The sequence below is a fragment of the Dendropsophus ebraccatus genome, chromosome 15, assembly GCF_027789765.1.
Source record: "Dendropsophus ebraccatus isolate aDenEbr1 chromosome 15, aDenEbr1.pat, whole genome shotgun sequence".
Lineage (NCBI taxonomy): Eukaryota > Metazoa > Chordata > Amphibia > Anura > Hylidae > Dendropsophus > Dendropsophus ebraccatus.
Genome location: NC_091468.1, coordinates 24861773 through 24887613, shown reverse-complemented (window position 1 = coordinate 24887613; position 25841 = coordinate 24861773). Strand labels below are relative to the sequence as shown.

At 44.2% G+C, this 25841-nt stretch overlaps 1 protein-coding gene across 4 annotated transcripts in view; it reads right to left on the bottom strand.

Annotated features, from left to right (window-relative positions):
- Positions 1 to 5854: 5854 nt before the first annotated feature.
- LOC138774395 (calpain-13-like) overlaps positions 5855 to 25841 on the bottom strand; it is a 99479-nt gene continuing 79492 nt past the window's right edge. For 2 of the 4 annotated variants that reach the window (XM_069955198.1, XM_069955199.1), the window contains exons 18-26: positions 25532 to 25589; positions 24236 to 24306; positions 23163 to 23231; positions 22408 to 22533; positions 18920 to 18998; positions 13719 to 13835; positions 12189 to 12244; positions 10456 to 10503; positions 5855 to 6300 (exon numbers count right to left, since the gene is read on the bottom strand). In XM_069955198.1, coding sequence (XP_069811299.1) covers positions 10477 to 10503; positions 12189 to 12244; positions 13719 to 13835; positions 18920 to 18998; positions 22408 to 22533; positions 23163 to 23231; positions 24236 to 24306; positions 25532 to 25589 — 603 coding nt within the window. In that variant the 3' untranslated portion in view covers positions 5855 to 6300; positions 10456 to 10476. The remainder of the gene's footprint in view (positions 6301 to 10455; positions 10504 to 12188; positions 12245 to 13718; positions 13836 to 18919; positions 18999 to 22407; positions 22534 to 23162; positions 23232 to 24235; positions 24307 to 25531; positions 25590 to 25841) is intronic. The other 2 variants (XM_069955201.1, XM_069955200.1) reach the window with 2 other exon arrangements.

Below are 25841 nucleotides of genomic sequence, written 5' to 3'. Positions count from 1 at the left end.
TCACAACACTAACACCTTTGGCTGAGCTGACACAAACACCAGTAATAACATCACCTGGTGGATGACCAAATACAGACAATAAATCTAGATTTACGTAAATATAAAAAAAATTCAGATAATTAAGAATACTGGATGCAAAAAACTAACATGTAGCACAATGATGTCCAACCTGCAGCTTCCCATCTGTTGTAAAACTACAAGCCCCATCATGCCCCATCAACCTTTAGAATGCTGGGAGTTGTAAATTTACACAAGCTGTAGAGCCACAGGTTGAATATCGCTGATGCAAAGAGTTTAAAGGGGTACTCCAGTGATATTTTCTTTCTTTCAAATCAACATGTATTAGAAAGTTATATAGCTTTGTAATTTAATTCTATTTAAAAAAACTCAAGTCATCCAGTACTTATCAGCTGCTGTATGTCCTGCAAGCAGGAGCGTAGCTAAAGGCTGGTGGGCCCTGGTGCAAAATTTTAGCTTGGGGCCCCCCATCTCACCCGATCAGGCAAAGTCATATCTAACGTTAAATCCAATTACTCTAATGTGCCACCATGTTCTAATGCACAGCCACTGCCTCCACCTCATGTACTGCACTACTGCCCCCTATAATTAATGGACTGTACTGTGTCATTGTCTAATCATTGTTTTCCAATCTTTAACTCTCCAGCTGAAAAACTACAACTCTCATCATGAACTGCCAGTTGGAAACAATGGGGGTTGTAGTGCTGCAACCTTAAGAGCCACATGCTTCAAAACTACAACTCCCATAATAAACTGTCAGCAGGGCACGATGAAGTTTGAACTTCTGCAACCTGGAGAAGTCACCTGATGTCACCCGCGGTCCTATGTAAAACCACAGATAACACAGTGATATCCCTCTGAGTACAGATAATGTAGTAGTCACCTGTAGTCCTATATAACACAGTGATATCTCTGAGTACAGAAAAAGTAGTATTCACCTGTATTCCTATGTAACAGCACAGATAACACAGTCATATCTCTGAGTACAGATAATGTTGTAGTCACCTGCAATCCACTTCTCCTCTACTCCTCTCCTCTGTGGTGTAAGTGGCTCCCGCAGGGTTGGGGCCCCTCCCCCAGGCAGGATCACAACATTGCTGTACTCTCTGATGTTACTTGCAGGCTGTACAGTGATGTCATTTGACCTGGGGGAGGGGCCTCAACGCTGAGGAGAGGTGGATTGCAGCACAAGCTAGAGCTCAACGTCGTAAAGGTACGGCCATAGGACACAGCTTGGGCCGCCAACGTAGATGTCTGGAGGAGGGGGCACTGGTACTTGCTGTCATCTGATTAGGTAAGAGGCCCAATTAGATGACAGCATGTGTCAGCGGGCGCAGCGGGACAAAGTTAGTGTATGGGAGGTGCTGGGCTGGGGAAGCACAGGAGGAAGTGGCAAGGGGGGGCCGTGCGGGCCCCCCCTAGCGTAGGGGCTCGGTCGCCATGGCGACCACTGCGACCCCTATAGCTACGCCACTGCCTGCAGGAAGTGGTGTGTTCTTTCCAGTCTGACACAGTGCTCGCTTCTGCCACCTCTGTCCATGTCAGGAACTGTCCAGAGCAGTAGCAAATCCCCATAGAAAACCTCTCCTGCTGGACAGTTCCTGACACGTACAGAGGTGGCAGCAGAGAGCACTGTGTCAAATTGGTAAGAATACACATGGGCTGGGTTCACACTACGTATATTTCAGTCAGTATTGTGGTCCTCATATTGCAACCAAAACCAGGAGTGGATTAAAAACACAGAAAGGCTCTGTCCACACAATGTTGAAATTGAGTGGATGGCCGCCCTATAACAGTAAATAACGGCCATTATTTCAATATAACAGCTGTTGTTTTAAAATAACAGCAACTATTTGCCATTAAATGGCGGCCATCCACTCAATTTCAACATTGTGTGGACAGAGCCTTTCTGTGTTTTCAATCCACTCCTGGTTTTGGTTGCAATATGAGGACCACAATACTGACTGAAATATACGTACTGTAGTGTGAACCCAGCCTTAAGTAGAAAATACAGTGGGTAAAAAAAGTATTTAGTCTGTCACCAATAGTGCAAGTTCCACCACTTAAAAAGATGAGAGAGGCCTGTAATTGACACCATATGTAGACCTCAACTATGGGAGACAAAATGAGAAAACAAATCCAGAAAATCACATTGTCTGATTTTGTAAGAATTTATTTGCAAATTATGGTGGAAAATAAGTATTTGGTCAGTAACAAAATTTCATCTCAAGGACAGAGGTCAAACGTTTTCTGTAAGTCTGCACAAGGTTGGCACACACTGTTGGTATGTTGGCCCATTCCTCCATGCAGATCTCCTCTAGAGCAGTGATGTTTTGGGGCTGTCGCTTGGCAACACGGACTTTCAACTTCCTCCAAAGGTTTTCTATAGGGTTGAGATCTGGAGACTGGCTAGGCCACTCCAGGAACTTGAAATGCTTCTTACGAAGCCACTCCTTTGTTGCCCTGGCGGTGTGCTTTGGATCATTGTCATGTTGAAAGACCCAGCCACGTTTTATCTTCAATGCCCTTGCTGATGGAAGGAGGTTTGCACTCAAAATCTCACGATACATGGCCCCATTCATTCTTTCATGTACCCGGATCAGTCGTCCTGGCCCCTTTGCAAAGAAACAGCCCCAAAGCATCATGTTTCCACCCCCATGCTTTACAGTAGGTATGGTGTTTGATGGATGCAACTCAATATTCTTTTTCCTCCAAACACGACAAGTTGTGTTTCTACCAAACAGTTCCACTTTGGTTTCATCAGACCATAGGACATTCTCCCAATACTCTTCTGGATCATCCAAATGCTCTCTAGCAAACTTCAGACGGGCCCGGACATGTACTGGCTTAAGCAGTGGGACACGTCTGGCACTGCAGGATCTGAGTCCCTGGCGGCGTAGTGTGTTACTGATGGTAGGCTTGATCACCCTCGATAAAGCAACAAGCGAAACGTGCGTCGGGTGTACGGTGAGGTGGATACATGAACTAAGGACACGTATGGGTAATGTTTTATTATAGGAGGATGGTATCTATTTATCATTATATACTCATTGTGAGGTATATCTATCTATTTTATGCAGTACCAGCCCAGTGCCCAGTATATGTATAGGTTCATTATTTTGTATTGTTATTTGCTCTGTGATGGTATATTCTACATAAAAGAACCTTGTCAATCCACCGTCCTTATGGGGATTTGTATTTGCTCTAGCCCCCTTGTGATGTAAAAATTAATCAATTTTTTTTAAATTTTCTGATGTGTAATCAATAAAGTAAATTTGTATATACTGGTCTTGCATCCGCTATAAAATTCTTTTTTGGTTTTTGTGTTGAACAGTGTTGGGTGCGCATGGACCGCACTATTTGAGCCGTGTATAGGAGTACTGATGGTAGGCTTTGTTACATTGGTCCCAGCTCTCTGCAGTTCATTCACTAGGTCCCCCCGCGTGGTTCTGGGATTTTTGCTCACCGTTTTTGTGATCATTTTGACCCCACGGGGTAAGATTTTGCGTGGAGCCCCAGATCGAGGGAGATTATCAGTGGTCTTGTATGTCTTTCATTTTCTAATTATTGCTCCCACAGTTGATTTCTTCACTCCAAGCTGGTTGCCTATTGCAGATTCAGTCTTCCCAGCCTGGTGCAGGGCTACAATTCTGTTTCTGGTGTCCTTTGACAGCTCTTTGGTTTTCACCATAGTGGAGTTTGGAGTCTGACTGTTTGAGGGTGTGCACAGGTGTCTTTTTATACTGATAACAAGTTCAAACAGGTGCCATTACTACAGGTAATGAGTGGAGGAGAGAGGAGACTCTTAACCCTTTGAGGACCAGGCCCAAAATGACCCAGTGGACCGCGCAAATTTTGATCTTAGTGTTTTCGTTTTTACCTCCTCCCCTTCTAAGAGCTCTAGCACTCTCAGTTTTCTATCTACAGGCCATGTAAGTGCTTGTTTTTTACAGGAATAGTTGTACTTTGTAATGGCGTCATTCATTTTACCATAACATGTATGATGGAATTCCAAATATATTATTTATGAAGATATAAATAGGTGAAATCGTAAATAAGAATGCAATATGGTAACGTTTGGGGGGTTCCTGTGTCTACGTAATGAACTATATGGTAACAGCGACATGACACTATTATTCTATAGGTCAGTCCGAACACAACCATATGCAGGTTACACAGATTCTCTAATGTTATATATGTATTTTTTATGAAATCCTTTTTTTTGGCAATTAAATATTAATAAAATGGGACTATTGTGACGCTTATAACGGTTTTATTTTTTCACCTACAGGGCTGTATGGGGTGTCATTTTTTCCGCCATGATCTCTAGTTTTTATTAATACCATATTTGTGAAGATCGGACGTTTTGATCACTTTTTATTGATTTTTTTTAATATATAATGTAACATAAAATGGGTAATCTGCGCACTTTTTCCCCTCTTTTCGTGTACGCCGTTTACCGATCACAATGACGCTTGTTATATTTTAATAGATCGGACAATTACGCACGCTACGGTATATTATATGTTTATCTATTTATTTATTTTTATATGTTTTATTTATATAATGGGAAAGGGGGGTGATTTAGACTTTTATTGGGGGAGGGGTTTTGGGGTAGTGTAATAGTGTTTTGAACTTTTTTTTTTACACTTTTGAAGTCCCTTTGGGGGACTTTTACATACAGTACTTTGATTTCTACACTGATCATTGCTATGCGGCACAGTATTGATCAGTGTTATCGGCGATCTGCTCATTGAGCCTGCCTGTGCAGGCTCAGTGTAGCAGATCGCCGATCGGACCGCACGGAGGCAGGTGAGAGACCTCCGGCGGTCCGTTTCAACGATCGGGACCCCCGCAGTCACACTGAGGGGGTCCCGATCGGTAAGTGACAGGGGACTCCCCCTGTCACTTACACTTAAACGCCGCGGTCGCCGCGGCGTTTAAAGGGTTAATGACACGCGGCAGCGCGATCGCTGCAGCGTGTCATTACCGGTGAGGTCCCGGCTGCTGTTTGCAGCAGGCCCCCACCTGCTATGAAGCACGCTCCGCTCCGGAGCGCGCTTCATAGCGGGAGAAACACCCAGGACGTAAGGTTACGTCATGGGTCGTCTGGGGACAGACTTCCATGACGTAACCCTACGTCCAGGGTCGTCTAGGGGTTAAAGAAGAAGTTACAGGTCTGTGAGAGTCAGAAATCTTGATTGTTTGTAGGTGACCAAATACTTATTTTCCACCATAATTTGCAAATAAATTCTTACAAAATCAGACAATGTGATTTTTGGGATTTGTTTTCTCATTTTGTCTCTCATAGTTGAGGTCTACATATGGTGTAAATTACAGACGCCTCTCATCTTTTTAAGTGGGAGAACTTGCACTATTGGTGACTGACTAAATACTTTTTCCCCACTGTACATCTGAACATCACACAGATGTTCATATAACTGTTTTACAGACAGGAAGAAAAAGAACAAGAATTCATTTCAGATACCCAACCCTCATCTTTTTATAAGTTATGTGCCATAAGAGACCGCTTGACCACACATAGAGTCTTCTCTACTGAAAACAAATAGCATTTTCTCTAACAGTAAACCTGTGGTTAATAGAGATGAGTGCAAGTTGATTGTCATTTGAATACTGGAGGCTGAAGAAGTTAGATGCAGCCCTAAGGAGTCCCGGGCAACCCTGGCCTATGGCTGTATTCACGTTTCCCGGACTCCCTAGGGCTATGGTCAACTTCTTCAGTCTCTGGTATTCAAATGCTGAATAAATGGACACGGATGCTCCAGTTGTGCTCATCTCTAGTGGTTAACATTATTTATTGCATTTAAACATACTACCACTAGATGGCAGGATGACATTACTTTTGTCCCTATCACCAGTTATACTGTATATAGAGGATGTATTGCTGTATATTCTCCATGTCATCACCATTGCATTGAGGTCCCAAGGTCTGTGTCTTGGATGTGTATACTGTACATAGACTCAACTAAGATGTTTGGTTTCTTTTTTTTTTTTAATTAAAAACATTTTTTTTAGAAACAAGAAAAGTAGATTCAGCTTCTTCTCTGCAGCACTTAACTTAAACTTTAATTTAGAACCTATGAAATTATCTACAAACTCCTCACTGAACAGAAGAGCTCAGGAATATCACATTTTATACAACTCTAACACACATTCAACAATGAACAGAGAAATGTAAGGTACAGCAAGAAAGTCTCCATCACAAGGATCAGAAGAAACTGTGTAGGTCAGTCAGGAGACTTCATGGTGGACGGTCATCTCCTACAAGAGACGGGAAAATGCAAGTCAATGAGTACATACAGTATATTACTTCTCCTGTACTGATCCTAGTTACATCCTGTATTATACTCCAGAGCTGCACTCACTATTCTGCTGGTGGGGTCTCTGTGTACAAACATTACATTACTTATCCTGTACGGATGCTGAGTTATATTCTGTATTATACTACAAAGCTGCACTCACTATTCAGCACTGTGTACATACTGTACACATTCTGTATTCTGTACACACTGTGTACATTCTGTATTATACTCCAGAGCTGCACTCACTATTCTGCTGGGGGAGTCACTGTGTACATACATTACATTACTTATCCTGTACTGATCCTAGTTACATCCTGTATTATACGCCAGAGCTGCACTCACTATTCTGCTGGTGGGGTCACTGTGTACACACATTACATTACTTATCCTGTACTGATCCTGAGTTACATCCTGTATTATACCCCAGAGCTGCACTCACTATTCTGCTGGTGGGGTCACTGTGTACACACATTACATTACTTATCCTGTACTGATCCTGAGTTACATCCTGTATTATACCCCAGAGCTGCACTTACTATTCTGCTGGTGGGGTCACTGTGTACATACATTACATTACTGATCCTGTACTGATCCTGAGTTACATCTGTAGTCTAATACCTATCTAGTATAATGAACCTTAAATAATACCAGGTAACACAAATATATGGAAAAATATAACACAACTTTATTAAATCTACCACAAAAATGCTAAAAACAAGACCAGGGAGGTGGGAGAGCCCAGTGCTGGGACACAAGAGATCTAAAGTGCATGTGCATATAATGAATAAGCGTTTCATAAACTCATCAGCATAAATGCATGTAATGACAATACAGTGCAAGTGCTACACCCCAAAAAGCTACAGTACGCTTAACAGAGCAGATGCAGAGCAAGTGCCATCCAATAACACACATGCAGGAATAATCAATTATGCAATGATGTTATGAGTCCCAGTCCGCTGGCCTCCCACCTCACTCCAACGCTGTTTCGCTTCCGCTTCCTCAGGGAGTTTACTTTCTGTATTATATTTTCAGAGTTGCTATATTTGGCCGCAAGATGCCACCACTGAGTATTAACTTATCTTTCTCCAGCACATAAAAGGGGTTAATTCATTGGCTATATTGTATCATGTGTTGCATGTTCAAGAGTGTGATTGCCTAACAGATCCTATTCCCTGGCCTATCACAACTTGATTCTAGAAAGTTTCCACCAATGGGATGTGGAGTCACCTCAAAGTTCCTCCAGCAATAGGAAATTAACCCAGGTTTAGCCCTTTGAATTGTTTGAGGTGTTTAGTCAAACACGGTTGTTGTTCTTAAAGTGTCCCTGTCGTTACAACTTTTGAAATCTAAATCAACAGTAGATGTGATATAAAGCAAGTTTGCAATTTACATTCATTTTTTATTTTTTTTTGTTATCATGGAAAACATGGCACTTCCTGTTTTCTGTTTCCAGTTTTTTGAGAGAAAAAAAACAGTCAGAAAGGAGGAAGTGCTGTGTATCTCAGGCCATCTGAGTGCTCACAGAGAGAAGGCAGTCATGTGATTGGACACACTGAGCCGTGACTCTCTGTACTGTTTTCTCTGCCTTCTGGAGACTGGACCTGGATTTCTGGTAAGTTCAGCTTTGCTTTACAGCATGATAACGACAAAAAATAATGAATGTATAATGCAAACTTGCTTTATATCACATCTACTGTTAATTTAAATTTCTAAAGTTATAACAACAGGGACACTTTAAGCTCCTATTACACTGGGCGACTGAGAGGAGCAAACGAGCGCTGTCAGCTGTGAGCAGGTGAGTGCAGGGGAGGCTATGGGGAGCTGCGGGGGAGATGCCCGGGTGATCGCTTGAGCGTCAGAGCAGCCCATAGAGGATAGCGGCGGTCTGCTGCTGCCACTGCTCCTATTCCACGGAGTGACGGCAGCAGATCGGTGCTATCACAATTGTTTGTCTTTTAACATGTTGAAAGATAAACAACAGCAACGATCAGCCAACATCGTTCAAGTTAGCTGATCGCTGCCTTCTATTACACGGGAAGATTATCGTCCGTAATGGCCGATATTGGCCAAATACGGCCGATAATCATTCTGTATAATAGGGCCATTAGTCTGTTATTTCCTGATTACTTAAAGGACAACTCCCACAAAAAATTTTTTTTGCTCATTTAACACACATTACAAAGTTATATAACTTTGTAATGTGGTTAAATACCCGGCCTGGCCCCCTTCCCCCACTTTCGGACCCCCGACCCCCCACCCCGGAAGTTAAGGAATGTATACATTACCTATTACGATCGTCACGGTCCTCTTCTCCGGGGCGGCATCTGGTGACGACGACGTCAGAGCCGAGGGGCGGTCCGGGTCTTCTTCCTCCTCGGCGTCTTCATGCAAAGTGAATGGGGATGAAAAGGCTGCTGGTGCACATGCGCACCAGCAGCCTTTTCATTGGCTGGAGCGCATCACATGGCTTCCAGCTTGCTCAGCCCTGATTGGCTGAGCTTGCTGGAAGCCATGTGATGCGCTCCAGCCAATGAAAAGGCTGCCGGTGCGCAAGCGCACTGGCAGCCTTTTCCATCCCCTGGACCCGGAAGTCGGAGACATCGCTGGATGGCGGACGGCGGCGACGGAAAGGCGGACGGCGGGCGAATCGAGTGGCGATCGTCACCGGAGAGATGGTGAGTATGGTGTCTGTGTGTGTCTGTGTTTTATTTTTTGGGGGGGTCCCGCGGGAGTTGTCCTTTAACAGCTGTTGCACAACAGAGAGAGTTCACCTCAAGGCCCTTGTGGCCAGATGCCTGCTCCTTCCAGAGACAGTGACTGATTGCTTCTTCACAAGTTTCTCCCTACCAGATGATGCATAGCTAAAACCCTAAGTGGGGCGACTACTATACAAGGGACCTAACATGTCTACATCTGGGGTGACCATGTTCTAAGGAGTATTCTTCAGGAAATCCTTCAGCTGTCCGGACTATGCCCAGTAGTTGGCAAAGAGCAGATTAAGCTGACATACCCTACTGAACCTTTGCTCGATATCCTCTGGTAATGATGAGGAATTAGCTACTCCTGGTTGTTCAAGACCGGGTCTGTGTTCTTGGATCTGGCACTCTCTGATATCTTCTGGCATGGGATGGTATCCTCCAAACCATGAGTACAGGTTTCTTCTATAAAGTCTTAAGGTCACCCTGACGGAGTTCTGCACTACCTGGACAAGTACTCCTGATAGCCCCCCATCAACTCTACAAAGTCTTCTAACTAAAAACCTACCAATGAGACTGTCCTGTCATCCAAAACTATCGCTTAAGTATTTCAGAGGGAATTGGTCATCACACTTAAGCGAAAACCGCTTTCTCTGAACACCATAATTTTTTTTACCGGGCATGTGTTTGGGACCCGGGGAGGGCTTACACCACAAGTGCCGCAGCAGTACCGCAAGCAACCCTAACTACCTGGCTACCCAGGGTTAACGCACATCCCGTATTACACTCCAAAGCAGCTATCACTATTTTGCTGTTCATTATTGGAAACAGTCAGCAATCATCTTGCCAGCATCACCACTAACAGCTTAGCTGAGTTTCTATAAGTATAATGCTCTGTACTGTAATACCTGTTGTATACATGACCATTGTCAAAGTGCAAATTAGCAGATCATGCTTTGTACAGACACTGAACAATCAGAGAATGATGGGGATTTCAGCTATAAGACCTGTAGAATTGTGTAGTTCCAGCCTTAAAGTGATACTGTCCCCCCTTTCTGTATGATCACTTCTCTACACAGCTATAAAGCCTGAATTCTTTCATACCTTACTTTAGATTAGATTTATTGGTGCTTGGTCCGGGTAAATAAAAATGCTTTTTATTGTTGGTGGATTGTGCCACATGGGCGGGACTTCATGACCACTGTGCAACTTCGCCCCACCCACATTGGCACTGTAGGTCCGCCCGTCCAGGACTTCATTGGTGTCTAGGCCCTGTCCCCTTAGTGGCAATTGGATTGGGGCCAATGGGGGCAAGGCCTCTGGGTCAGCATGGCATGGTTGAAAACTGCAGAATTCAGGCTTTACAGCTGTGTAGAGAAGTCCTGAAACTCTTGATGTCACTCTCCATAATGACTTACCAGCTCAGCGCCCCCTTGTGGTCAGCTGGACATGATAATCTGCATCCACTGCAAATAAAACATAAAAGCAGCTTATTAATAAAATGGCAGCACGGTGGCTCAGTGGTTAGCACTGTAACCTTGCAGCGCTGAAGTGTGTGTTCAAATTACACCAAGGGCAACATCTGCAAAGAGTTTGTATGTTCTCTCCGTGTTTGCGTGGGTTTCCTCCGGGTACTCCGGTTTCCTCCCACACCCGAATCTGTGTGCGCTATACAAGTAAAATGTGAAAATTCCTGCCTGGGGGCGTTCCTAATGCTGAGGAGGGAGAGGAGGAAGAAAGGAGAGGCGTTGCAGACCTGGGGCACAGACACTCTAGGCTACACCAGTTTGACTTGCCCGCTACAGATTAGAAGATCATTTTTATGCTCTAACCAAGGCAACAGGCACATTTAAAAAAAAAAAAAAAAGCACAACCAGTAAGGATTTACTCTCATCAAACGGAGGATACAAGCGATTTGGTGAGGTGGGTTGGTGGATGCAGAGTTGCTTTAAAGGGGTATTCCAAGAAAAATTAACTTGTTTAGATTAACAGCGGCTCCATAGGAATAAATAGAGCCGATGAAAAGAGCCAAGTACACTGGAATAGCTCTGTACTCGTCTCTCTCTGGCATCTCCATAGGAATGAATAGAACCACAGGTCTCGTGCCGTACCAGGGGGGTTTGGAGGTCGGGTATTACCCCATGATCTCTTACTTGTCCCCTATCATCAAGATAGGGGACAAGTTAATTTTTCTTGGAATACCCCTTTAAAGGGAACCTGTGAAGTGGATCATTTAATACCCAATCCATAAATTTGTGTGATATTTCTGCCTGAATCATATGCTTTTCAACATTATCTGGAATTATTGGGGCATTACACAGCAGTTCAGAGTCAAGGATTCCTCTTTCTGCATTTCTCTCCTTCCTGCTGCAAGCACGCCTCCTGCCTGATGATTGACAGCTGATGTTACAGCAGAGAAGGCTGTCAATCATCAGCCAGGAGACGTGCTTACATTGGGGGGAGAAGCACATCAGTCATGCACATGAACGGACAGTACAGAGATCTTTGTAGTGATCTTTTTACACCTACACTAGGTCTGTAACCAGGACAAGGGGGCATCCTCTACATCTAGAGGAAAGAAGGTTTCACCCTCGGCAGATGCAGATTCTTTACTGTTAGAGCAGTGAACTCTTTGTCACATGATGTTGTCATGGCTGATTCATTAAATACGTAAATTAAACTATAACTATGCTGCAAGCGTGCCTTCTGCCTAATGATTGACAGCTGATGTCACAGCAGAGGGAGCTGTCAATCACTAGGCAGGAGGTTTGCTTGCAGCAAGGGTAGAGATAACGCAGGTTGAAGCAGGCAGTAAGCATATCTCCTGTCTGATGACTAATGTTATAGCAGGAAGGACAGGAGGTGTGCTTGGGGAGAGACGAATGCAGAGAGATGACTCCGAGCTGCTGTGTGATGCCCCAATGCCTCTAGGTAGATAGGTTTGGTATGTGAAAACATATTCAGACTCACACATCGAAGACAGGTATAGAATGGTTATTACATGACCTAAGAGTATTGGGTCGGCTAACAAGACATTTGTTTGGTTGTTCTGTAGGCTGTATGGCCAGATACTGTATCAGTACACTGTGTTTACATATACACATAATAGCGGACTCCTCTGAAATGTGCCGTTTGGGGTGATGTGACTCACCTCTTCTGCGCTCAGGTATACTCCTGCTCCATCTTTGGTTAGGTTCTTGAAAACCTCTGGAAAAAGAGAATAATAACCGGAATGTTATACCAAGGCACACACCTGCCATCCAGTCCTACTCCTCCATAACATAGTGAGCCATAGTATCAAACACAGCAGAGCCATACATGCCGGAGACATACATAACAATGCCAGCCATAGTATGTAACCACATAATACTACTATAGTAATTGGCTACAGAACATCGCCATCTATGGTCGGAGTGACGTCACAACATTGCCAGGCATAGTCAGTGCTTCCATAACCTTGCTGACTAACACCTGTGCTTCTATAAGATTAACACAATTTTGTTGGGATCACTACACCCTCCAGAGGATCAAAGTAACCGGTCCAACATGGAAAGGCATAAAAAACGAAAAAATTGGGGAGCGATCTATTCTTTAATACCCAACATTCTTGATATCATTGAAGCAAGAGGATTATTTACATAAGATTAACAATTAGAGCCAGTCTCTACATAACATTGCCGGCTATTTTCATTATTTTTTTACCATTACTATCTGTAATAATGTATAGACAGTGTCCACATGTTGTTAACAGCTATAACCAGTATAAGCCATGAATACAGCACTAGGAGCAAATATAACATTTACTAGAGATTTCAGCTGATCTTTTTGCCTCTGTCAATCTACAGCTTCTCCCCCCTCCCCTCTCCATAGACGTCTATGAGCTTTTACACTTTTGCCATTAGGTGTCAGTATCTTTTATATGACTATGTTCTTGTCTGCACAGCTGAAGTCAGTAATGGGTTAATGTTAGTGTTGTACCATGTGTTATGTGGTAACCTATAGGAGGAGCTCTCTCTTTCTCTACCTATCCCTGCTCTCTACACACTCCCCCACGTAGGAGGACTTAGGGCCCTATTCCACAGTAACGATAATCGGCCAGATCGGCCCTATTCGGCCGATTATCGTTCGGTGAAATAGAGAGAACGATCAGCCGATGATCGTGTCATCGGCTGATTGTTCATTTAGGGCCAGGCCTAAAATCATCAATCCCCCACCGCGCATCGCTACGGTTGAATAGCGGTGCACTGCGGGCGACCGACGATTTGACAAGCAGCAGCAGCATACATTAACTGTCCAGGCTTCTTCTCCGCGCTGTCTTCATATCCGGGTCCCGCGCGCTCTATCTTCAGAATGGCCGGTCAGCTGACGTAGCGCTCAGCCAATCACAGGCTGGGACCGCCGCGGCCTGTGATTGGCTGAGTGTGGCCTGTCAGCTGACCGGCCATTCTGAAGATAGAGAGCGCGGGACCCAGGGATGAAGACAGCGCGGAGAAGAAGCCTGGACAGGTAATGTATGATACTGCAAGGGCTACAAGGACATCGGTAACGATGTCCCTGCAGCCCTTGCTCAACGATCATCGGGCTGTGGAATAGGCCCAGTAAACGAGCGGCGATCAAGGTAGCAAATAGACGGGTAGCAACCATGACATCACATAACACCTGACCTATTTATTACACTTACTTGTTACTGTCTCTAGGCGAATCATACAACAGACAAAGTCTGCAAAGCTCAGCTTCTGCGCATAGTTAGCGTATCTCAGGAGCATGATATTCAGCACTGCTTCACTGACCAGGAGACCTGCAAAATGGGCAAAGATGGGAGGAATAGTCAAAGTAAAGTCATAGGAAGGCCCCTCACAACTGTGATCCCAGAAGTATCCTGTACTTTGCACCCTCCATGTAGTCCTGCAGATGTCCTACCAGCCTCACAATATAGGGTCTCATAGAAGTATTAAAGGGGTTGTCCAGTGAAAATATTTTTCTTTCAAATGAACTGGTATCAGAAAGTTATATAGATTTGTAATTTACTTCTATCAAGTCTTCCAGTACTTGTCAGTTACTGTATGTCCTGCAGGAAATGTTGCTTTCATTTTACTCTGACACAGTGCTCTCTGCTGCCACCTCTGGATGAGACAGGAACTCTCTAGAGAAGGAGAGGCTTTCTATGGGAATCCCTATAGAAATCCTCTCCTGCTCTTGACAGTTACTGTCCCCGGGGGGAACACAGATCCACACCACCGACCACCTTTCACACAGGTGCAACCCCCCTACAAAAAGCGTCTGCAACAGCCGACAGAAGAGAGGGGAATTACAGGGAAGTGCCAGAGAGTAACCTGTACCTATGGAAGCCCTCGTGCCCACCTGGGACCGTGACAAGTCAGTCAGTAAGGCTGCGGTGCACCGCAAGACCCAGCCATCCTGCAGGTACAGCACCCTCTCACCCAGCAGCCCTCAGTGCGTCCCCTCACTCAGGAGCTCAACGCTACACACAGGAGAGGCATAACCACCTACAAGCAGGGCCGTCTTTCCCATTGGGCAGGGTAGGCGGCTGCCCGGGGCCTATGACTCATGAGGGGCCCCAGTGGCAGTCGCCTACCCTGCAGAAAGGAAGGGAAGCTGATGAACCACGCTGTGCCCCCTCTCCCCAGTACATTACAGGCCGCACTGCCCCAGCGCTCTCCTCTCCTCACATAAATAAGCTGCAGGGCCGTTCTGTGATGTGGGCGGCTGAAGCTCCTCCCCCTCCGTTAAGCCCCGCCCCTGTGGACTGGTCCCATGTTCCTCCTGGCCCGGGACTTCCTGCCCCCAGCAGGCCTTGGGATGGTTATGTGTGGGGCCTCACAGCAGCTGCAGCCTGTGCTGCCATAGCAGGAGACCAGCAGTGTGGAGAGCAGGAGGCTACAGGCTGCTAACCTACAGGGCTTCCTGACCATCCCCCTCCTGTCCTGGGCTCCACTGCAGGAAATGTCAGGTACCTGGGGCTGTAGATAGCAGGGAGGTCGGGACAGAGAAGAGGTGGGAGTCTGCAGATCTGGGCTGAGAGAAGAACACACACACACACCCCTACCCCTGTTCCCCCATAGCTGCCCCCTCTACCCCAGGCTGCTTTGCCCCTGTCCACCTGTAGCTGATCTGTACCTCCCAAGCTGCAATGTGCACCCCCTCCCCCCCAGACTGCTGTGTTCTCCCCTTCAGGCTGCTGTATCCCCATACACTTGAGGCTGCTGTACCCCCCCCCCCAGACTGCATGTATGGCCAGGTTTGCACTATGTAAAAACAAGCCTAACATGTGTAAAGATTATATATATATATATATATATATATATATATATATATATATATATCGTTACACATGTTAGGCTTGGTTCCTATTTGTGGTTTTGTTTTTTCTGCTCCTGAGCATTGAAGGAGAGGAATGAACCCCCCCCCCCCCCCCCCCCACAGATGCTGCAAAACTGCTCCAGACAGGATACACACATACAGAACAATATGCATCCATACAGAACGATGCACACCCATACAGAACCATACAGTACAATATACACCCATACAGAACCATACAGTACAATATAAACCCATACAGAACCATACAGTACAATATACACCCATACAGTACAATATACACCCATACAGAACCATACAGTACAATATAAACCCATACAGAACCATACAGTACAATATACACCCATACAGTACAATATACACCCATACAGAACCATACAGTACAATACACACTCATACAGAACCATACAGTACAATATACACCCATACAGAACCATACAGTACAATACACACTCATACAGAACCATACAGTACAATATACACCCATACAGAACCATACAGTACAATATACAGTACACCCATACAGAACCATACAGTACAATATACACCCATACAGAATCATACCGTACAATATACACCCATACAGAACCATACAGTACAATATACAGTACACCCATACAGTACAATATACACCCATACAGAACCATACAGTACAATACACACCCATACAGAACCATACAGTACAATATACACCCAAACAGAACAATATACGCCCATACAGAACTATACAGTACAATATACACCCATACAGAACTATACAGTACAATATACACCCACATGGGGCTGCACAGCACAAGGTTGGGGGTAGGGGGGATGCGGGGACTTGATCTTGGGTCGGGGGGCCCAGTTCACAGCTATGCCCAGGGGCCCATCGTTTTGTTAAGACGGCCCTGCCTACAAGCCTAAAAATACAACCACCATCATCCTCTCCTCATCCCCTCACTCTCTTCCACACCCCAGCAAGCCACACTACTACTCTTTCAGTAAAGTAATATTTCCTCATGTTGCTTCTAATCTTTCCCCCAACTAACCTCTCACTGTGTTCTCTTGTTCTTCAGTTAAGTGTTATGGGCATTGGTCTCTATAATCCAACCCTAAATGCAGTAAGCCTTAATCTGGGCAAAGCTATAGAGGGTGGCCCTCAGGGCTTGGTATCTTAGGTGGCCCTATAAAGACATCAGTATTATCAATAACATATGGAAGGTGCATAGTTGGCAACAGTCCCAGTTTTGGCAACAGCCCCGCCCCCTGTCCAGGGAAGCCCCGCCCCCTTCCGGCGCTTGTGATGTCACTCATGCAGAGCAGGGAGAGGAGTCCCTGGGGAACTAGAGGAACCATACTGGTAAGGTAAGTATAGCTTTTTTTTGTTTTAGATGAAGGGACAAGAGGATGATGAAGGGCATACTGGTATGATGATGAAGGGGGAAGTAGTATGATGATGGAGGGGCAGGAGGATGAAGGGGATAGTAGTATGATGATGGAGGGGCAGGAGGAGGATGAAGGGGTAGTAATATGATGATGGAGGGGCAGGAGGATGAAGGGAGTAGTAGTATGATGATGGAGGAGCGGCAGGATGAAGGGGAAAGTAGTATGGTGATATGGGGTGCAGCTGCATCATATGGATACAAACTACTGATATATATAGTCAGTCAGTAGAATGCTCAGCCTGCTCTGAGTGGGGTGTGTAATGTACTAGGGACCTGAAACTGGGGGGGGGGGGGTAATATACTGGGGACCTAATCCTGGGGTGTGTAATGCTCCTTTTGTGTTGTTCTGACTGTAAATTCTAACATGCTAGGCCACACCCCATGAGACCACACCCACAATAAGCCACGCCCTTTTAATACTAAAGTGTCCCTGGAAAAAAAATTCAAATGTTGGCAACTATGCAGGTGTAGCCCAAGGTTTTGCATATGGAGCTCATTTCCTGACATGCCATACATTTGTTTAAGTGACATGGACGCTTTAGGTTACTCACAGTCACACAGCCCAAGAAGCTGAGATATGAGGGACCTCTTGCAGGGACTGTACACTGTAGAGAGGCTGCAGCTGTTTCTGTGCTGCTGGTGACATGGAGGGATCGCTGTGGTCATCCACATTATGGGACAAGAATCAGTCTTTTATCCCATACAGAACATTTCAGGGACCACAGGGTTCCTTTCACGTCATGCACAGCTATATCAGCTCTACAGTATGACATCACTGCAAACAGCTTCTCAGATTTCAGCTTCCTAAATCCCTAAAATAACAAGGGGCTATGGGGGGCTATACACAAAGGTTAACGCACAAGGCCATGCATGGGCAAGGGTCATTTCCATGAGAGAACCCTTTAAGCTCTGCCCTCGCCCCACCCCAGATGACATCATGACCTCATCAGGTGACATCACATATGCTCTAAGCTTTGACTACACCGTCCATGTGATTTACAGTGTTATAGCCCTTATCCCAGCCCTTGTTACTGGCAGTAACAAATCCCAGCATAACCTGTGCAGACCTGAGAGTCAGGACCGTCAGTGTACAGAGCTTCGTCCCCCCGTGAATAGCGATTAATGTCCTGATACAGTGATCGCCCCGCGCTGAACCCTGAAACCTTAATATCATTAAACTCAAACTTCATGATCAGTGGCGGACGATCCATCAACATTACCAGTTGCTGTTCTTCTAGAAGTGTAAGTAATAGGCCTTGTCTGCTCCCTGGGAGAATGGATCAATCCTGATTTTCCAGCTTAAAGACCTGGGACTGCAGTGATTTACTGACTGTCGAGAGATACGAAGGTCGTACGCGGTAATGTCATTGGCACTGATGGCTTTAACTCCTTGTTTCTATCAGAGATGCCAAAGTCACGCTATGCCAATGTATAATAGAAAGTTCCAGTAAACTTTTTGGGCAAGATTGCTTGCTATCAGTTTGCTATCAGCATATAGGAACATTATTATTTATATCCAGGGGCAGAAACTAATACTGCTAACAGCTTTGTTACAATGTATCCATCCCTACTAAAATGCATCAAAGTGTACAATAAACAGGGGATTAAACTTCACTGGGGCTGAATATTATATAAGTCATAATGTAGTGTCCCACTACGGGTGTTTCTGCTTGTCTTAACACACCCAGGTAAAACTAGTTTGTTCAGGTGTCATACCAAGTGATTTCAGCTGCATTCTCCTTTTCAGCCACTAGGTGTCTTACTCCTCCGATGCACAGCTGCAGTATGTGAAAAAGATGATCCTAAGTGTTTGTATATTCTTTTATTGAGAAGACTTTCTGTATACATCTTCTCGCTCACGGGGACTACTTGTCATCCTTGTCGACTCACTTGGACTCTCACTTACACCTCAAAATTGTTCTACTAAAAGTCCAGTGCCTGTGTGTCTGGGGGTGGGTATTACCACTCCTGGCCTCTGTGACAAGTCGACCCAACACAACAGAGCCCACCTGCTGCACACACCATCTGCACTAGCACCCCGGGTCACGGCAGTAAGGATGAAATAATCATATTAATATTTAAAAAAATAATATTAATAATGTGAAGATTGTACCAGCTTCTTGAACGGCTCTTGCCAATCCATGTCTATCGAGGAATCCAGTCTGGTTCACATCAATAATCTGGAATAAATCCTGAAAGACAGGACAAAAATTTCAGTAAAAAAAAAAAATGTTTATCAGTATTCATAACTGAGCTACTATAGTACTGCTCCTATACACAAGAATATAACTACTATAATACTGCTCCTATATACAAGAATATAACTACTATAATATTGCTCCTATATACAAGACTATAACTACTATAATACTGCTCCTATGTACAAGAATATAACTACTATAATACTGCCCCTATATACAAGAATATAACTACTATAATACTGCTCCTATACACAAGAATATAACTACTATAATACACGAACTGGAGAGAATGGAACAGCTGCACATCCCATCTATGGCTGATACTAATGCCGCTAGGCCTATATTAAAAATCAACACCAGAGTGTCTGTATATGAATTGATCAAGCCATATTGCCCCGTGTACCACCGTGCAGGTCCTCTGGTCCACACGGGTCCCTACGCTAACTCCACACCGTGTCGGTCAGCGACCGACAACCCCGCAAAGCGTGCACGTGCAGGGAAGGGAGGCCATGGAACGGCCCTGCAACCCCAATGTCACAGGACCAGACCCAAAAAGCTGGCCGGGTTCTGGTGTGGTGTTTTTGGGTCTGGTCCTGTGGCATGGGGGTCGCAGGGCCGTCCCATGGCCCCCGTTCCCTGGCTGCGGGGTTGGTGGCCACTGACTGGCACGGTGTGGACTTAGTGTAGGGACCCATGTGTATCAGATACCGGCACGAGGTACATGGGGCAGTATGGCTTGATCAATTCATACACAAAATTCTGATGTGTTTTTTATTTAGCCTAGCGGCACTAGTATCAGCCATAGGTGTGAGGTGCAGCACTCTGTTTCTTCCCTGAACCGCATAACTACTATAATACTGCTCCTATATACAAGAATATAACTACTATAATACTGCCCCTATATACAAGAATATAACTACTATAATACTGCCCCTATATACAAGAATATAACTACTATAATACTGCCCCTATATACAAGAATATAACTACTATAATTCTCATATGAGAATTTTGAGGCTGATTTTTTCAAAGCCATTAGGAAAATCAATTTGCACAAGTTCTTCAACGTCCATAAAAACACACAAGATAAATCTGCATTATCTACCCCACAGTATCACATTGGCCCTTTGGGATTTTTTATGCCAGAAGAGCTTACCCCCCAGGACATATCCAGTATTCATACATTATCTACCTTGGAAGAAGATTCTCCCCCTCCATGTCCTGTCGTTCAGACTACTGAAATATTTTCAGGAGGAAAACCTTCTACCTTCTCCCCACAGATTCCCCCAGGGGGAGCAATTGACATTTTCTACAAATCTGTGCTGCGTGATACTAAAGCACTTGTGTATCCTAAGCCCCCCAATAATCTCACACATAGTGAGAAGCGAGCTCTGGAGTGGCTAAAGAAACGACCTGATTTAAAGATCATACGTGCAGACAAAGGTGGCTCCACTGTTGTCATGCAGAAGAGCTATTATTTGGAAGAGGCGCATCGCCAATTAGACGATAGAAACATCTATGCCAAGATCGACAGGGACCCTACCAGCAAGATTAAGGAACGGTTACGAGGACTCCTTCATAAGGCAGTGGCCAACAAAGCCCTTGATCAGAAAACTGCTGAGAAGCTCATTCCTGACTCGCCCCGTAAACCAAAGTGGTACTTGTTACCCAAGATACATAAGTCGCTGAGCCGACCGCCGGGCCGTCCCATCGTCTCGGCGGTCGGCTCAGTGACTGAAGGGTTATCACAGTACCTTGATTGGGCCCTTAGACCTCTCCTCCCCACCTTTGCTACTTATTTAAAGGACACTAATGACTTTCTGCAGGCTTTAGATACTATCTCCTGGCAACCCGGTTATTCCCTGGCGTCCATCGATGTGGAGAGCCTCTACACCCGCATCCCTCATGATGCGGGTGTGGGGGCTCTCGACCACATCCTTGGGCGCACGGGTCAGTCATCCTCCTACAGGTCCTTTATTTGTGATGCCCTCCTTTTTGTTTTGGGGAATAATTTTTTCACCTTTGAGGGAGATTGGTATCGTCAGGAGACCGGCACTGCTATGGGCACGCCGGTCTCCTGTACGTATGCCAATCTCTTTCTTTCTTGGTTTGAGCAACATTTCATTTTTTCTATTAAGAATCCCTACATTAAATTTATTGTTTCTTTTTTCAGATATGTGGACGACATTTTCATTGTCTGGAATGGCACCCCAGACATTTTCCGTGAATTCGTCACATATCTGAATACATTAAATTCTGTTAATATGTTGTTCACATATAATTTTGGGGGTTCTGAGTTAGATTTTTTGGACGTTAAAGTTAAAATTATTGACAATTCTATTCATACATCCGTTTTTCGTAAAGCCACAGCTTCAAACTCTCTATTACATTTTGCTAGTTCCCATCCTCTTTCTGTTAAGAAGTCCATACCTTTCAGCCAAATGTTGAGAATCAGACGCATCAACAACAGTGATGAGACGTTTTTTGTACAGGCTAATGAATTGCGTCATCGCTTGACGGCCAGGGGTTACCCCCCCGCCGTCATCAATGACGCATACATCAAAGTCAGTAATATAAATTATATTTCTTTACGTACACCTAAACATAGACACACTAATCAACAGAATAACGAGCAGAGGAGGTTTACCTTTTCATTACAAAATTCCCCCTTAAATGAAACTATTAAAAATATCATCAGAAAACACTGGTACATTTTAGAGCAAGATGAGGATATCAAGACCGCTGCCCTCAATAAACCACTGTTCACATTCAAAAGGAGCAAAACCATCGGAGACACACTAGCCTCGGGCAAGATTGATCGTACTCAATCTTGGCTCACTAAATCTTTACCCTCAGGCAACAGACGCTGCGGGCAATGTAACTACTGCCCCCAGCTCCTCACACAAGCCTACATTGTTTTGGGAGGGGTAGAATGTTTTATTAAACAGTTTATTACCTGTAAAACTACTCACGTAGTATATGCCGTTATTTGCCCCTGCCACAAGTACTATATAGGGAAAACTAAGAGGCCCTTGTGGACAAGATTTAAGGAACACCTCTATTCGCTACGTTCGGGTAAAGGGGTCCCCCGCCTTATCAACCACATACGCAACGATCATGCTAATGATGCGAAATGTTTAAAGGTGATAGGTTTAGAAAGGGTTAACCCTCCCGGCAGCGGTGGGGACTGGTTGAAATTGTTGCTTAAGTGTGAGACCAGATGGATCATCCGATTGGACGCCACGGGCGTCTCTGGCCTCAACGAGAGAAATGATTTAAATGCCCTACTGTTCTAGTTCATTTGCTGCGGCTTGTTTTTAATGTGTTTTTACAATATATTTTTGTAATAGTTTCATACTATTTTCACTTGTATCACATTACCTATAAAACACACCCTCACCTGTGTGACGTAGCCAGACCTGACGAAGCGGAAGTCCGCGAAAACGTTTGTCTGATTGCACCCGCTCCTCCACCTTCCCCCTTCCCTGCTATGTTCATGTCTGGATGAATAAAGTACCTTCGGCATCTAAAGTGGTGAGTGACCGCCTCAATTTTTCTACTCCATTCATAACTACTATAATACTGCTCCTATACACAAGAATATAACTACTATAATACTGCTCCTATATACAAGAATATAACTACTATAATACTGCTCCTATACACAAGAATATAACTACTATAATACTGCTCCTATATACAAGAATATAACTACTATAATACTGCTCCTATACACAAGAATATAACTACTATAATACTGCTCCTATATACAAGAATATAACTACTATAGTACTGACCCCTATGTATAATAATATAACTACTATAGTACTGCTCCTATACACAAGAATATAACTACTATAATACTGCTCCTATACACAAGAATATAACTACTATAATACTGCTCTTATACACAAGAATATAACATCTATAATACTGCTCCTATATACAAGAATATAACTACTATAGTACTGCCCCCTATGTATAATAATATAACTACTATAGTACTGATCCTATACACAAGAATATAACTACTATAATACTGCTCCTATATATAAGAATATAACTACTATAATACTGCCCCTATATACAAAAATACTACTATACTACTGCCTCGTATGTATCAGACATTTATTTTGCACTGTGGATTTCTTGTACCTTACACATGTTCAGCCGTTTCCATAGGCGGCCAAATTCATCGAGACTGAGCCTTCCATTTGCATTCAGCTGGAGATTTGTTAAAGACCATAGTTCTTTTGCCTGGTTTTTTAGATATTGCCACTAGATAGCGCTGTAACATCAGTGATCAGAGTATTATTTATACAGACTATCACACATAGTTAGAAGTATATGTCTTTGAGTGTTTGCTTAAGTATTAGTATAATCTACTATAGAACACCACAGATGATGCAGGACCCCCATAAGAGGAGCAGTATAGACCCTCTAGCACCAAGGAAGCGGACATTAACCTATAAGTGAGTTTTATTTATACACCTTTTTACAGTATATTGCAAAATCAGGTTTAAGAGATCTACTGCCCTGCCTGTCTTTTTTTACCTTCATCCTGACCCCCCCCCCCCCCCCAAAAAAAACACGTTTTTTTAACGTTTATTTAGTTGGCCATGTGCGTCTGTATAGTGTATATGTATTAGAGGTAAGCAAAGAAAATTTATGTAAGCTGTTTTCTCAAAAAGTTGTTTCAAAAAAGATGTCTTCTGTGTCCCCAGTGTCCTCTTCTGTGCTGCCTGCAGCCTACTCACCCAATTACTGACTGAGATGGGACAGTGGCGGCCAGTGATTGGCTGAGCAGGCTGTCACTCTCCAGGCAAGAGTGGCAAGCCTGCTGAGCCAATCACTGGCCGGCACTGTCCCGCCTCAGTCAGTAATTGGCTAAGCGAGTTTAATGGCGGCACAGAGGAGGACACCGGGGACACAGGAGGCACAAGAAATATATGGACGGCCCCTCAGTGACGCTGCAGGTCCTGCACTGTTTCCTGCCAGCTGTGACTAGTTTGAATGAAATAGTTAAAAGCAATTACAGTTAATAGTTAACAGGTAATTAACATAATAAAACATAAATAAAACTATTTTCTCGGGAAAAACATGAGATATATGTTAGGACAGACTGGATTGAGCATTAATAGACAACATTTGTTGGGTAAAACAGCAAAACACGATCATTGGCTCCCTTTAATTCTCTGCCATTAGCCCTGGGCTGCAGTAAAAGATACATCCATCAGCATCAGGATCCCTCTACATGAGTCCAGGCTGAATTCTCCCCGATTGGCTACAAAGGTTTTATCTGCAAGTAAAGAAAAGAAGAATTATATAATGCCAAAACCACATCTTCACCATCATCATCATCATCACCACTACCATCATCACCACTACCATTAACACCACCACTATCACCATCATCACCATTACCACCACCATCATCACCACCACTACCATCATCATTATAAACACCACCACCATCATCATCATCATCACCACCCCCACCAACATCAACACCACCACCATCATCATCATTACCACCACCACCATTATTATCATCATCATCACCACTACCACTGTCATCATCATTACCACCATCACCACTAACATCATCATCATCATCACCTCCATCTTTACCATCATCATTACTAGAAATAAGTGAAGTGTACTAAGATTCTTACAAAGCAGCATGCTGAAAACCATGGATACAGCCATAGGCTATGTTCACACGTTGTAAGAGACTGGCTGTTCCGTGACACGGCCGGGTAATGGAACGGCCGGTCTCTAAAAAGATCTTTTCTTTTCTGAAAAGATCTGATCTCCTCGGCTGCAGTGTTCTGATGCAAGCGCATCAGAACTCCCCACAGCACAGTGTGCACTGACAGGGTTTTCTGCGGCCGCTATTCATTGAATAGCAGCTGCATCCTACTGACATGTCAGTTGTTTGCGGCGCTGCTAGGGATCCCGACTGGAGCATATACCATGTGTATACGCTCTGGCAGGGATCCCATAGACAGCAATGCAATGTATATTCGTACGTATAATGTACATGTTTTCCTGGCGATCCGTGGGCTGTTTTTACCTTCACCACGGAGCAGCCAGACATTGGGATTCAAAAGCCGAGCAAGCACACTCCACTCATCTCTAATCACTACCACCACTATTATCATCTTCTGAAATGTGTTACTTTTGAGGTTTGTGGCCATAGGGTTTACAGTGGGTATGGAAAGTATTCAGAACCCTTTAAATTTTTAACTCTTCGTTTCATTGCAGCCATTTGGTAAGTTCCAAAAAGTTCATTTTTTTTGCTCATTAATGTACACGCTGCCCAGTCTGGGGCCCAGAGCCCTCTGGGAGAGGTTTTCATCCTTAGCTTTTTGGAATAAGATTTATAACGCCCTTTAAGGGGAAGCATGTTACATTATGGCTGCTGCACATCCTATGTGAGTAGTAGTCCTGTAAAAGTGGGCGTGTCTTTGCTAATAGGGGGTGTGGCCCAGGATCTCGCCAACACTGATACTGACACTCACCTGTGATGACCACATCATTCAGAAGCATCTGCAGGTGCTCTGCATACATCTCCGAGTTCTGGACAAAATTTTTTTAATTATTACATAATATCAAATTTTTTTTAATTATTACATAATATCAACTAAAATAACAAATAAAAAACATGTTGGGGAAAGTGACTCAAAGTAGTCACTCATATAGTATATGTTTGGCTGTTAAAGTGAGTGGTTGCACCGCAGGTACACTACGCCATGGTATATGCCAGAATACGGTTTTCTTACCGCACCGTCCATCAGCCCATAAAGTGAAATTGAAGAAAACCTCATATTT